The sequence below is a fragment of the Pseudophryne corroboree genome, chromosome 1 (assembly GCF_028390025.1).
Source record: "Pseudophryne corroboree isolate aPseCor3 chromosome 1, aPseCor3.hap2, whole genome shotgun sequence".
Lineage (NCBI taxonomy): Eukaryota > Metazoa > Chordata > Amphibia > Anura > Myobatrachidae > Pseudophryne > Pseudophryne corroboree.
Window position 1 is genome coordinate 166108105 of NC_086444.1, and position 12489 is coordinate 166120593.

Here is a 12489-nt window from a genome sequence, read left to right on the forward strand (position 1 = left end):
AGCTATTGCTGCTGCTTCCATGTAAGCTACTCCAACCATAGCTGAATCAGGCCCATAGTGAACTGAACCAGTATGTGGTGCACTAAAAGTGTGTCACACGTGGCACATAGCTCAACTGATAGATGGATGGTATGGCCAGTCTGATAAGAGCCACAGAATACAGTACTCCTCCCTTACAACATAAGTGCATGGTGATAACCTTGCTTTAGGGACCAGCTGCCATGTTTTTACAACATGGTTTTTCAAAAGCCATTTACATGAAAGCGTCACTTATTGTATAATCATTTTTAGAATAAAGGGAAATGCACATAACAGTAAGATAAGCCAGAACTGTCTTTGGAATATGAGGACCCTAATGCCATCACTTTTTTAGAGGTAGTAGAAATGCAGGGTGTATAAAGCATTCAATTCTGCTGTATGTCTATAACATATTCTTGAAGTCGGCCAATGACTAGGTGGCAGCACCAGACTGTAAGTGACTCTGAGGTCATTCTTAAATATGTAAGTGGAAATGAAGATGTAAGGAGATGATGTTCATCTTGTTACCTATGGGGATAAGCCTATTTTATAAAAAGATAGCAAATAGAATTGAGATGGACAGGCTATATGAAAGGCTTCTTAGGTGAGTTGGAACATGGTGAAGTAGTATCGAGAGATACAGGCACATTCTCAGGATTGTTAAACACAGCAGTAGAATAGCTGGTGTATTAGGCCATCACCCAAATGGCATCCAACATCCAACCAACAGAGGTTCTGTTATCTACAGCAAACCACTGATAATCAAGGCCAGCACAACTTGTTCAGAGCAACTAGCAGCAGAGCACAACACAATGCTGGAGCAAGAGTATGAGAATATACAAATGTCATATCTTATCACAGATGGAGATTGGCAGTCAATAACCCAACCAAGTTGTGGTTTCAGAGCACAAATGAACACAAACACTGCAAGGTTAGGAGATGGTTCCTGCTGTTGCACATTGATGGTGGGTCAAAATTATCTGTAGAAGCCTTAGTACAGCCAAGGATGTCTCTTGCTGGTTGTTAACAATGCAGAATGGGGGTGATCGCCTAATGGCGTATGTTCGTGAAACACACTGGATCTCGTCAAATCAGCAGAGCAATAATAGAATGACATAGCATATCTAAAAATCACTGTTGTATCCCTTAACTGCAGATGGATCATTCAGCTAGATAATGATCTATTCTATGCCATAAGGCTAGTAAAAGTCCTGGACTGGTTCCAAGCACAAGACAGTGAATTTAGTTTAATCCAGTAGCTGTCAAAGCCTACATATTTTATTTGAATCCAGCATCTGTCAGTGGCCTGCGATTAGGTACTTTGGTTATAGATCAATCTCACTTGTAACTCGGGTTCTTTGTGGTTAATGTGGGCTAGTACCCCCCTGTTGTACTTTTATCTCCTTCTTGAGTCCATGGCCCTCATTTCGAGTTGTTCGCTCTCTAGCCGCTTTTCGCAGCAGTGCACACGCTAAGCCGCCGCCCTCTGGGAGTGAATCTTAGCTTAGCAGAATTGCGAACGAAAGATTCGCAAAATTGCGAATAGACATTTCTTAGCAGTTTCTGAATAGCTCGAGACTTACTCAGCCATTGCGATCAGTTCAGTCAGTTTCGTTCCTGGTTCGACGTCACAAACACACCCAGCGTTCGCCCAGACACTCCCCCGTTTCTCCAGCCACTCCCGCGTTTTTCCCAGAAACAGCAGCGTTTTTTCTCACACCCATAAAACGGCCAGTTTCCGCCCAGAAACACCCACTTCCTGTCAATCACACTCTGATCACCTGAACGAAGAAAAAACCTCGTAATGCCGTGAGTAAAATACCAAACTTCTTAGCAAATTTACTTGACGCAGCCGCAGTGCGAACATTGCGCATGCGCAGTTAGCGGAAAATCGCACCGATGCGAAGGAAAATAACGAGCGAATAACTCGGAATGAGGGCCTATGTTCTGACTAGTCCAGGCAGCTCTGAAGGGAAATAGTAAAAAAAAAAAAAAAAAGCATTATTACATAGATGTTCATATTAAACTGAATTATCTGATTTGTTATTTAGAAGTGTAACTAATAATTCATTTTTAAATCAAAACAGGCAACTTACCCAATAGCCTTCCAGAAGGCTTGGTATACAAGTGTGCAAACAGTCGATCGTGGACATACATGGACAAACTTTGTGACAACAGGAATGACTGTGGGGACTGTTCAGATGAATCAGGTATAGTCCATGTACAAAATGATACATCGAACACGATAAGAGTCATATTTCATCAACCTCCGTGGACAGTGGCAGGTGGGCAGTTGGACTGGGGCAATACATCTGTCAAACAATAACGCAGGTGTCCTAAGGGAGGACAGACAACTCCCATGGGGCAGGGCAAAGGCTTGCTTGTTCTTGATTTTTTGACGTTCACAGTGCACCTGTCCACCAGTCATGATGTGCACACACTCAATGGCCTCTAGAAGATCCCTTTAAAATGTTTTTGCTCCTAGTTTTACGGATTGGTTGATAAACCTGATAATAAAGGAACAGTAAAGGAACATCACGTAATAAGTTCATTCTGCTACCACATTATGATAACCCATTTCATAGACTTTTCTGTTTCTCCTACAATACTGCTTGGCTTCAATAATTACTTGGAGAAATCATAATTGTCAATGGAAATTTGGGCTGTACTAAATTATGTTTATTTTTTTGTTTTCATTTTTTTATTACATGGGTTTAAGCATGATTTCCCATTGAAGTACAAATGAAAGTGCAAAGTTCATCCTAATGTTATAATAATGAGAGAGACAAGACCGAGTCTCGGATATCTGTGAGTGGACATAATAACGCTGCTCACCCTGTAAATAAGCCTTCTCCACCCCTTTATTTACATCATCCCCTCCACAAAATGAAATCTGTTCAGATCAATAGTAGGTGCACTCGTGAGCTACCTGGCACTTGGCAAGAACCATGACAAAATGCCCAATACTTTAATTTGCATTCTTCCGTACTAACAAAGTCAACATCTTGTCCTCCAAATCCACGCTCTTAACCACTTATACCGACGATTCCCCCCCCCCCAAAAAAAAAAAAAACGCTCTGAAATTGTCGTTTTTTTTTTTTATGGGTGTATTAGGAGAAGAACATGAATTTAACCCTATCCAAAATTATTTTAGTTAAAAAAAAATATTTTATTGATTTAAAAAAAATAAGAATGTACTCACCGGTAATTCTATTTCTCGTAGTCCGTAGTGGATGCTGGGTACTCCGTAAGGACCATGGGGAATAGACGGGCTCCGCAGGAGACTGGGCACTCTAAAAGAAAGATTAGGTACTATCTGGTGTGCACTGGCTCCTCCCTCTATGCCCCTCCTCCAGACCTCAGTTAGGGAAACTGTGCCCGGAAGAGCTGACACTACAAGGAAAGGATTTGGAATCCAGGGTAAGACTCATACCAGCCACACCAATCACACCGTACAACTTGTGATAACTATACCCAGTTAACAGTATGAACAACAAATGAGCCTCATTAACAGATGGCTCATAACAAAACCCTTTAGTTAAGCAATAACTATATACACGTATTGCAGAGAGTCCGCACTTGGGACGGGCTCCCAGCATCCACTACGGACTACGAGAAATAGAATTACCGGTGAGTAAATTCTTATTTTCTCTGACGTCCTAGTGGATGCTGGGTACTCCGTAAGGACCATGGGGATTATACCAAAGCTCCCAAACGGGCGGGAGAGTGCGGATGACTCTGCAGCACCGCATGAGCAAACTCAAGGTCCTCCTCAGCCAGGGTATCAAACTTGTAGAATTTTGCAAACGTGTTTGACCCCGACCAGGTAGCAGCTCGGCAAAGTTGTAATGCCGAGACCCCTTGGGCAGCCGCCCAAGAAGAGCCCCCTTCCTCGTGGAATGGGCTTTTACTGATTTAGGATGCGGCAGTCCAGCCGCAGAATGTGCAAGTTGAATCGTGCTACAGATCCAGCGAGCAATAGTCTGCTTAGAAGCAGGAGCACCCAGCTTGTTGGGTGCATGCAGGATAACAGCGAGTCAGTATTTCTGACTCTAGCCGTCCTGGAAACATAGATTTTCAGGGCCCGGACTACGTCCAGCAACTTGGAGGCCTCCAAGTCCCGAGTAGCCGCAGACACCACAATAGGTTGGTTCAAATGAAACGCTGATACCACCGTAGGGAGAAATTGGGGACGAATCCTCAATTCTGCCCTGTCCCTATGGAAGATCAGATAAGGGCTTTCACATGACAAAGCCGCCAATTCTGACACACGCCTAGCCGAAGCCAAGGCCAAATATATATATGACCACTTTCCACGTGAGATACTTCAACTCCACGTTCTGAAGTGGCACAAAACAATGTGATTTTAGGAAATCCAACACTACGTTGAGATCCCAAGGTGCCACTGGAGGCACATAAGGGGGCTGAATATGCAGCACTCCCTTAACAATGTCTGAACTTCAGGCAGCGTCTTTCCTAGCCTTTAACAGCATAGGAATCACTTCATCTGGAACGCCCTTTTCCGTTCGAATCCGGTGTTCAACCGCCAAGCCTTCAAACGCAGCCGCGGTAAGTCTTGGAACAGACAGGGCCCCTGCAGTAACAGGTCCTGTCTGAGAGACAGAGGCCATGGGTCCTCCGAGATCATTTCTTGTAGTTCTGGGTACCAAGTTCTTCTTGGCCAATCCGGAACTACGAGTATAGTTCTTACTCCTCTTTTACGTACTATCCTCAGTACCTTGGGTATGAGAGGAAGAGGAGGGAACACATCAACCGACTGGTACACCCACGGTGTCACTAGTGCGTCCACAGCTATCGCCTGAGGGTCTCTTGACCTGGCGCAATACTTTTTTAGCTTTTTGTTGAGGCGGGACGCCATCATGTCCACCTGTGACCGTTCCCAACGGTTCACAATCTGCGTGAAGACTTCTGGATGAAGTCCCCACTCTCCCGGGTGGAGGTCGTGCCTGCTGAGGAAGTCTGCTTCCTAGTTTTCCACACCCGGAATGAACACTGCTGACAGTGTTAGCACGTGATACTCCGCCCATCGGAGAATCCTTGTGGCTTCTTCCAACGCCATCCTGCTTCTTGTGCCGCCTTGTCGGTTTACATGGGCGACAGCCGTGATGTTGTCTGACTGAATCAGCACCGGCTGGTTTTGAAGCAGGGGTTCTGCTTGCCTTAGGGCATTGTAAATGGCCCTTAGGTCCAGAATATTTATGTGTAGGGAAGTCTCCTGACTCGACCATTGTCCTCGGAAATTTCTTCCCTGAGTGACTGCTCCCCAACCTCGGAGGCTTGCATCCGTGGTCACCAGGACCCAGTCTTGAATGCCGAATCTGCGGCCCTCGAGAAGATGAGCACTCTGCAGCCACCACAGCAGAGACACCCTGGCCCTCGGGGACAGGGTGATCAGCCGATGCATCTGAAGATGCGATCCTCACTTGTCTAACAGGTCCCACTGAAAGTTCCTTGCATGGAACCTGCCGAAGGGAATTGCTTCGTAAGAAGCTACCATCTTTTCCAGGACTCGCGTGCAATGATGCACCGACACCTGTTTTGGTTTCAGGAGGTCTCTGACCAGAGATGACAACTCCTTGGCCTTCTCCTCCGAGAGAAACACCTTCTTCTGTTCTGTTTCCAGAATCATACCCAGGAACAGCAGACGTGTCGTAGGAGCCAGCTGCGACTTTGGAATATTCAGAATCCAGCCGTGCTGTTGTAGCACTTCCTGAGATAGTGCTACTCCGACCAACAACTGCTCCCTGGACCTCACCTTTATAAGGAGATCGTCCAAGTACGGGATAATTATAACTCCCTTCTTTCGAAGGAGTATCATCATTTCGGCCATTACTTTGGTAAATACCCTCGGTGCCGTGGACAGACCAAACGGCAATGTCTGGAATTGGTAATGGCAGTCCTGTACCACAAAACGGAGGTACACCTGGTGAGGTGGGTAAATGGGGACATGCAGGTAAGCATCCTTGATGTCCAGTGATACCATGTAATCCCCCTCTTCCAGGCTTGCAATAACCGCCCTGAGCGATTCCATTTTTAACTTGAACTTCCTTATATAAGTGTTCAAGGATTTCAAATTTAGAATGGGTCTCACCGAACCGTCTTGTTTCGGTACCACAAACATTGTGGAATAGTAACCCCGTCCCTGTTGAAGGAGGGGAACTTTTATTATCACCTGCTGGAGGTACAGCTTGTGAATTGCCGCCAGCACTACCTCCCTGTCCTGGGGAGTAGTGGGCAAGGCTGATTTGAGGTAACGGCGAGGGGAAGACGTCTCGAATTCCAGCTTGTATCCCTGAGATACCACTTGAAGAACCAGGGATCCACCTGTGAGCGAACCCACCGGTCGCTGAAGTTCCGGAGACGGGCCCCCACCGCACCTGGCTCCACCAGTAGAGCCCCAGCGTCATGCGGTGGATTTAGTGGAAGCAGGGGAGGATTTTTGTTCTTGGGAACTGGCTGTATGGTGCAGCTTTTTCCCTCTACACCTGCCTCTGGGCAGAAAGGACGCGCCTTTCACCCGCTTGCCTTTCTGGGGCCGAAAGGACTGTACCTGATAGTACGGTGCTTTCTTAGGCTGTGAGGGAACCTGAGGTAAAAATGTCGACTTCCCAGCTGTTGCTGTGGAAACGAGGTCCGAGAGACCATCCCCAAACAATTCCTCACCCTTGTAAGGCAAAACCTCCATGTGCCTTTTAGAATCCGCATCACCTGTCCACTGCCGAGTCCATAATACTCTCCTGGCAGAAATGGACATTGCATTAATTCTAGATGCCAGCCGGCAAATATCCCTCTGTGCATCTCTCATATATAAGACTACGTCTTTAATATGCTCTATGGTTAGCAATATAGTGTCCCTGTCAAGGGAATCATGTTATCAGACAGGGAATCAGACCACGCTGCTGCAGCACTGCACATCCATGCTGAAGCAATAGCAGGTCTCAGTATAGTACCTGAGTGTGTATACACAGACTTCAGGATAGCCTCCTGGTTTCTATCTGCAGGCTCCTTTAAGGCGGCCGTATCCTGAGACGGCAGTGCCACCTTTTTGACAAGCGTGTGAGCGCTTTATCCACCCTCGGGGATGTCTCCCAACGTAACCTGTCCTCTGGCGGGAAAGGGTACGCCATTAGTAACTTTTTAGAAATCACTAGTTTCTTATCGGGGGAAGCCCACGCTTCTTCACACACTTCATTTAACTCATCTGGTGGGGGAAAAACCACTGGTTGCTTTTTCTCCCCAAACATAATACCCTTTTTAGTGTTACCTGGGTTAATGTCAGAAATGTGCAACACATTTTTCATTGCCGTAATCATGCAACGGATGGCCCTAGTGGAATGTACATTAGTCTCGTCATCGTCGACACTGGAGTCAGACTCCGTGTCGACATCTGTGTCTGCCATCTGAGGTAGTGGGCGTTTTTGAGCCCCTGATGGCCTTTGAGACGCCTGGTCAGGCACTGGCTGAGAAGCCGGCTGTCCCACAGCTGTTATGTCATCGAACCTTTTATGTAAGGAGTTGACACTGTCGTGTAAAACCTTCCACATATCCATCCACTCTGGTGTCGACCCCGCAGGGGGTGACATCACATTTATCGGCACCTGCTCCGCCTCCACATAAGCCTCCTCATCAAACATGTCGACACAGCCGTACCGACACACCGCACACACACAGGGAATGCTCTGACTGAGGACAGGACCCCACCAAGTCCCTTGGGGAGACAGAGAGAGAGTATGCCAGCACACACCACAGCGCTATATAAACAGGGATTTACACTATTACAGAAAGTGATTTTCCCCATAGCAGCTATACAATACAGTTTTGCTCCTAAATTTAGTGCCCGCCCTCTGTTTTTTACCCTTTGAGCCTGGAAACTGCAGGGGAGAACCTGGGGAGCTGTCTTCCAGCTGAGCTGTGAAGAGGAAATGGCGCCAGTGTGCTGAGGGAGATAGCCCCGGCCCTTTTTCGGCGGGCTTCTCCCGCTCTTTTATTAATATTATCGCAGGGGATTTTTACACATATAAAGTTTATTAGACTATATTATGTGTTGTTTTGCCAATTTAAGGTACTCTAATTGCAGCCCAGGGCGCCCCCCCCAGCGCCCTGCACCCATCAGTGACCGGAGTATGTGGTGTGCATAGGGAGCAATGGCGCACAGCTGCAGTGCTGTGCGCTACCTTAATGAAGACCGGAGTCTTCAGCCGCCGATTTCCAGGACGTTCTTCTTGCTTCTGGCTCTGCAAGGGGGACGGCGGCGCGGCTCCGGGACCGGACGACCGAGGCTGGGCCTGTGTTCGATCCCTCTGGAGCTAATGGTGTCCAGTAGCCTAGAAGCCCAAGCTAGCTGCATGCAGGTAGGTTCGCTTCTCTCCCCTAAGTCCCTCGTAGCAGTGAGTCTGTTGCCAGCAGATCTCGCTGAAAATAAAAAACCTAACAAATACTTTCTTTACTAGAAGCTCAGGAGAGCCCCTAGTGTGCAACCAGCTCGAGCCGGGCACAGATTCTAACTGAGGTCTGGAGGAGGGGCATAGAGGGAGGAGCCAGTGCACACCAGATAGTACCTAATCTTTCTTTTAGAGTGCCCAGTCTCCTGCGGAGCCCGTCTATTCCCCATGGTCCTTACGGAGTACCCAGCATCCACTAGGACGTCAGAGAAATATATTTTTTCCCAAACATCGATCGGGAATATCGCGCCCATTGCGGCTTTCATTTTGAAAGCCGGGATAGCCTCCAGGAACACAGGGGGGGCTTGGGGGTGTTAAATTACACTCCCCAGTGGCTGCTATTGTCTGCAGCCACTGGGTGGGGAGCTCCTGCCGTGCTGACTGATCAGCAGTGATCGGCAGCACGGCAATCAGTAGGGGAGAGTGCAGGGAGGCAGAGGGACCTCAAGGGCACCCCAACAGTCCAGGTTTTCAGGATGTGCTTAATTAGGCCCAAATGACTTGGGGTCTATGTACTAAGCCATGGGGAGATACAGTATAAAGTGGACAGAGATAAAGTACCAGCCAATCAGCTCCTGACTGCCATGTTACAGGCTGTGTATGAAAAATGACATTTAGGAGCTGGTTTGTTGGTACTTTATGTCTGTCCACTTTCTTTCTCTCTCTCTCTCTCTCCAAGTCTTACTACATAGACCCCTAGTACCTCAATCAATTTGATTATGCCATATGTGCATAAGCAGGGATATCCCTATAACATGGACTGCTGGGGTGCCTTGAGGACAACGTTTGGGAACCACTTCTCTAAAGTGATTAAAAACTCTCTGCAGTTGTGAACACTTTAATGATTTGATCAGCTATATGTTGTTCTATTTCCACCCACTTCAAAACTGAGGACATCCAGACCAGCAGGAGCTGAATGCTAGGTACACTATGCCAGAGGTTTCCAAACTCAGTCCTCAATCCATGCTTGGCCACAGGTGACTTAATTAGTACCTCAGTAAATTTGATTTCCATATGTGCTGAGCCTTGTATATCTTTAAAACCTGGACTGCTAGGGTGCATTGAGGAGTTTTGGAACCACTGCACTATACTATATGTTGTTCGATCAGTCGACGAACAACATACCGCATAGTGCATCTGCCCGTGTACAGAAGATACGTATGTGAATGATGTGTACAGAGACATATCACACTGACCCTGCTACACAGCCAATGCCAATATATCGGTGCACGTGTGGACAGGTGACCAGCTGACCAACCTAGTCATGCAGCAATGGGAACCACTGACAATTACATCACCACAGGGCAAATTTAAATGCCCGTCCAGTTGTGATGTCTAGCCTGATATATCGAGTGGCACATTGGCAAGTGTGTATAACTTAACCAAAGTGTATACTCAACCGAAGACTTTGGGGGAAATGTATCAAACATAAATAAAACAAGGAGTGGTATCAGATTCTGGCTTTCATTTTATAGAAAGTACTAGATAAATGAGAGCTAGAATCTGCTTGCTATTAATTATTTTCCTATAAAGACAAAACAGCAAGAGATTTCTTTTAAGTGACAACATGTTTTACTTTTATTCTCAGCCACACGCTGCCCTCTATGTCCAGGATGGAGATGCAACACTGTGCACTTTGCAGACTGTGACTGCATCTCAAAGAGCCGCTGCCATGATAACATCCAGGACTGCACAGACTGGAGTGATGAGATATCCTGCGAGTGAGACAGCATACCACAGCATGAAATGGAAATGCTATATTAGAAAAGAAGTCTATGCAGAAACGTTTCTAGAACAGGAATTCCTACATCTCTTATATGGGTTCACCATTGGAAAGGAGATCTCCACTTTCACACAACAAAGCACTAATTACAACATAAGAAAGGGGCTTCTGTTTTTGCCCATAAGATGGAAGTGTCTCCACTCAAGATATTTTTTTACGTTGACCATCTTTGTATTTATATTATATTAGTAATGGACTATTTTACACCATTATAAGATCTTGTCTATTTCAAGTAGTTGCTAGCACCTGTTACGTGGTGCTGCTGCTGTATCAGTCTCCATGTAGCTATGGAAAATTCCTCTATTATTATTATTAGCCTTTATTTATATGGTGCCACAAGGGTTCCGCTGCGCCCAATTACAGAGTACATAAATAATCAAATCAGGAAAACTGCAACTTACAGTTGACGACAATATAGGACAAGTACAGGGTAAATAAACATAGCTACATCAGCAGAAGACACTGATATAAGTATCAGGGTGGCAGAAGACCGTGGGATTTGGTGCAGTTGATGATTATTAAAGTAAGAAAAAGGATAAGAACATGAGGGAAGAGGGCCCTGCTCGTGAGAGCTTACACTCTGAAGGGGAAGGGTAGACAGACAGGGGTGACACAGATGGGGTACATAGAGAGCGTGGAACAGAGGATTAGGATGAGATTTGGCTGGGTTTGGTGAAGAAGTGGGTCTTGAGAGCTCTTTATTTGGATAAGCATTACCTGTACAGTTTATTTCCATCAACCTCACAGAAGTATGATGAAATACACTACACAAACTAGGAGGCAATTAGATCTCCTTTACATCGAAAGAAAACCATTAAACGCAAACCTGTACAGTTTATGTATTTACAGTATGTGGTATAGTGGCCTGTCCCACAGTTACTGTGTTATATCTTTATACATAGTTTTCACTTTTTTTTTTTAACCTTCTGCCATTTCTATTTGTTGGTATTATCAGATCCATTTTATTTATTTGTATCCTCTATATTTATAATTATTTATAAGGCAGCTGCAGTTATGAGGTTTACCAGGAATATTTGGGCTGTATAGCGAGGATATTTTCTACACTTATAAAAAGATACATTAAAAATGCTGCAGCTGCCACAATAATAAAGGTTACCAATAGAAATTCTGGCCATCATTTGTTTTTATTGATATTTCAAAAGTTCATGATAAAAAAAAAACACACTGGGGAGTGTACAGCTGGGAGGGGGGAGGAAACATAAGTACATGCATGAAATAGTTTTATTAATGTCGTGCTCTTTCTACAATATTACGCAAAGGGCTTAGTAGTACATAGCAAGATAGCAGATTTATGGTAGACTTACCATGGTTAAAACTCTTTCTGTGAGGTACATTGGTTCCACAGGGAAACATCAGAGTGTAGAGATGGATCTTGATCCAGGCACCAACAGGCTAAAGCTTTAGACTGTCCCAGGATGCATTGGGGCCTCCTCTATAACCCCGCCTCAATGCACTGTGAGCTCAGTTTCGTTAACCAGTCCAATGCAGGAGCATGTAAAAGAGAAGGTAGAGGTTAGTCACATAGAACCACGTTCTCTAGCGGCTAATGCCATACAAACCCATAGAAGCTAGATGCGTCAGGGTGGGCATCCTGTGGAACCAATGTACCTCGCAGAAAGAGATTTAACCATAGTAAGTCTACCATAAATCTCCTTTTCTGCAGCGTGGTATATTGGTTTCCACAGGGAAACATTGGGGATGTCCTAAAGCAGTTCCTCATGGGAGGGGACACGCCGTAGCGGGTATAAGAACCTGGTGTCCAAAGGAAGCATCCTGGGAGGCGGAAGTATCGAAGGCATAGAACCTACTGAACGTGTTCACTGAGGACCACGTAGCCGCCTTGCACAATTGTTCAGCAGACGCGCCTTGGCGGGCGGCACCGAGCGGGTCCAACAGACTGAGTAGAATGGGCTTTGATAGCATCAGAAGCTGGCAGTCCAGCCTGCGCATATGCTTGTGCAATCACCATTCTAATCCATCTGGCCAATGTTTGCTGATTCGCAGGCCAGTCACGTTTGTGAAAAACAAAAAGTACAAAAAGGGCAGTCCTCTCCACATAAATACGGAGAACCCTTACCACATCCAAAGACAGCTCTTTGGAAGACAAATCAGAAGAGATAAAGGCCGGAACCATAATCTCTTGGTTAAGGTGAAAAGCTGACACCACCTTAGGCAAATAACCAGGGCGAGTTCTAAGAACTGCCC

The 12489-nt window shown here is 45.9% G+C and overlaps 1 protein-coding gene across 3 annotated transcripts in view; it reads left to right on the plus strand.

The window, feature by feature from the left end:
• Nucleotides 1-11389, plus strand: part of LOC135058947 (low-density lipoprotein receptor class A domain-containing protein 1-like) — an 84568-nt gene extending 73179 nt beyond the window's left edge. For 2 of the 3 annotated variants that reach the window (XM_063963873.1, XM_063963874.1), the window contains exons 7-8: nt 2106-2228; nt 10069-11389. In XM_063963873.1, the coding sequence (XP_063819943.1) occupies nt 2106-2228; nt 10069-10452 (507 nt within the window). In that variant the 3' untranslated portion in view covers nt 10453-11389. The remainder of the gene's footprint in view (nt 1-2105; nt 2229-10068) is intronic. The other variant, XM_063963875.1, reaches the window with a different exon arrangement.
• The last annotated feature ends 1100 nt before the right edge of the window (nt 11390-12489 follow it).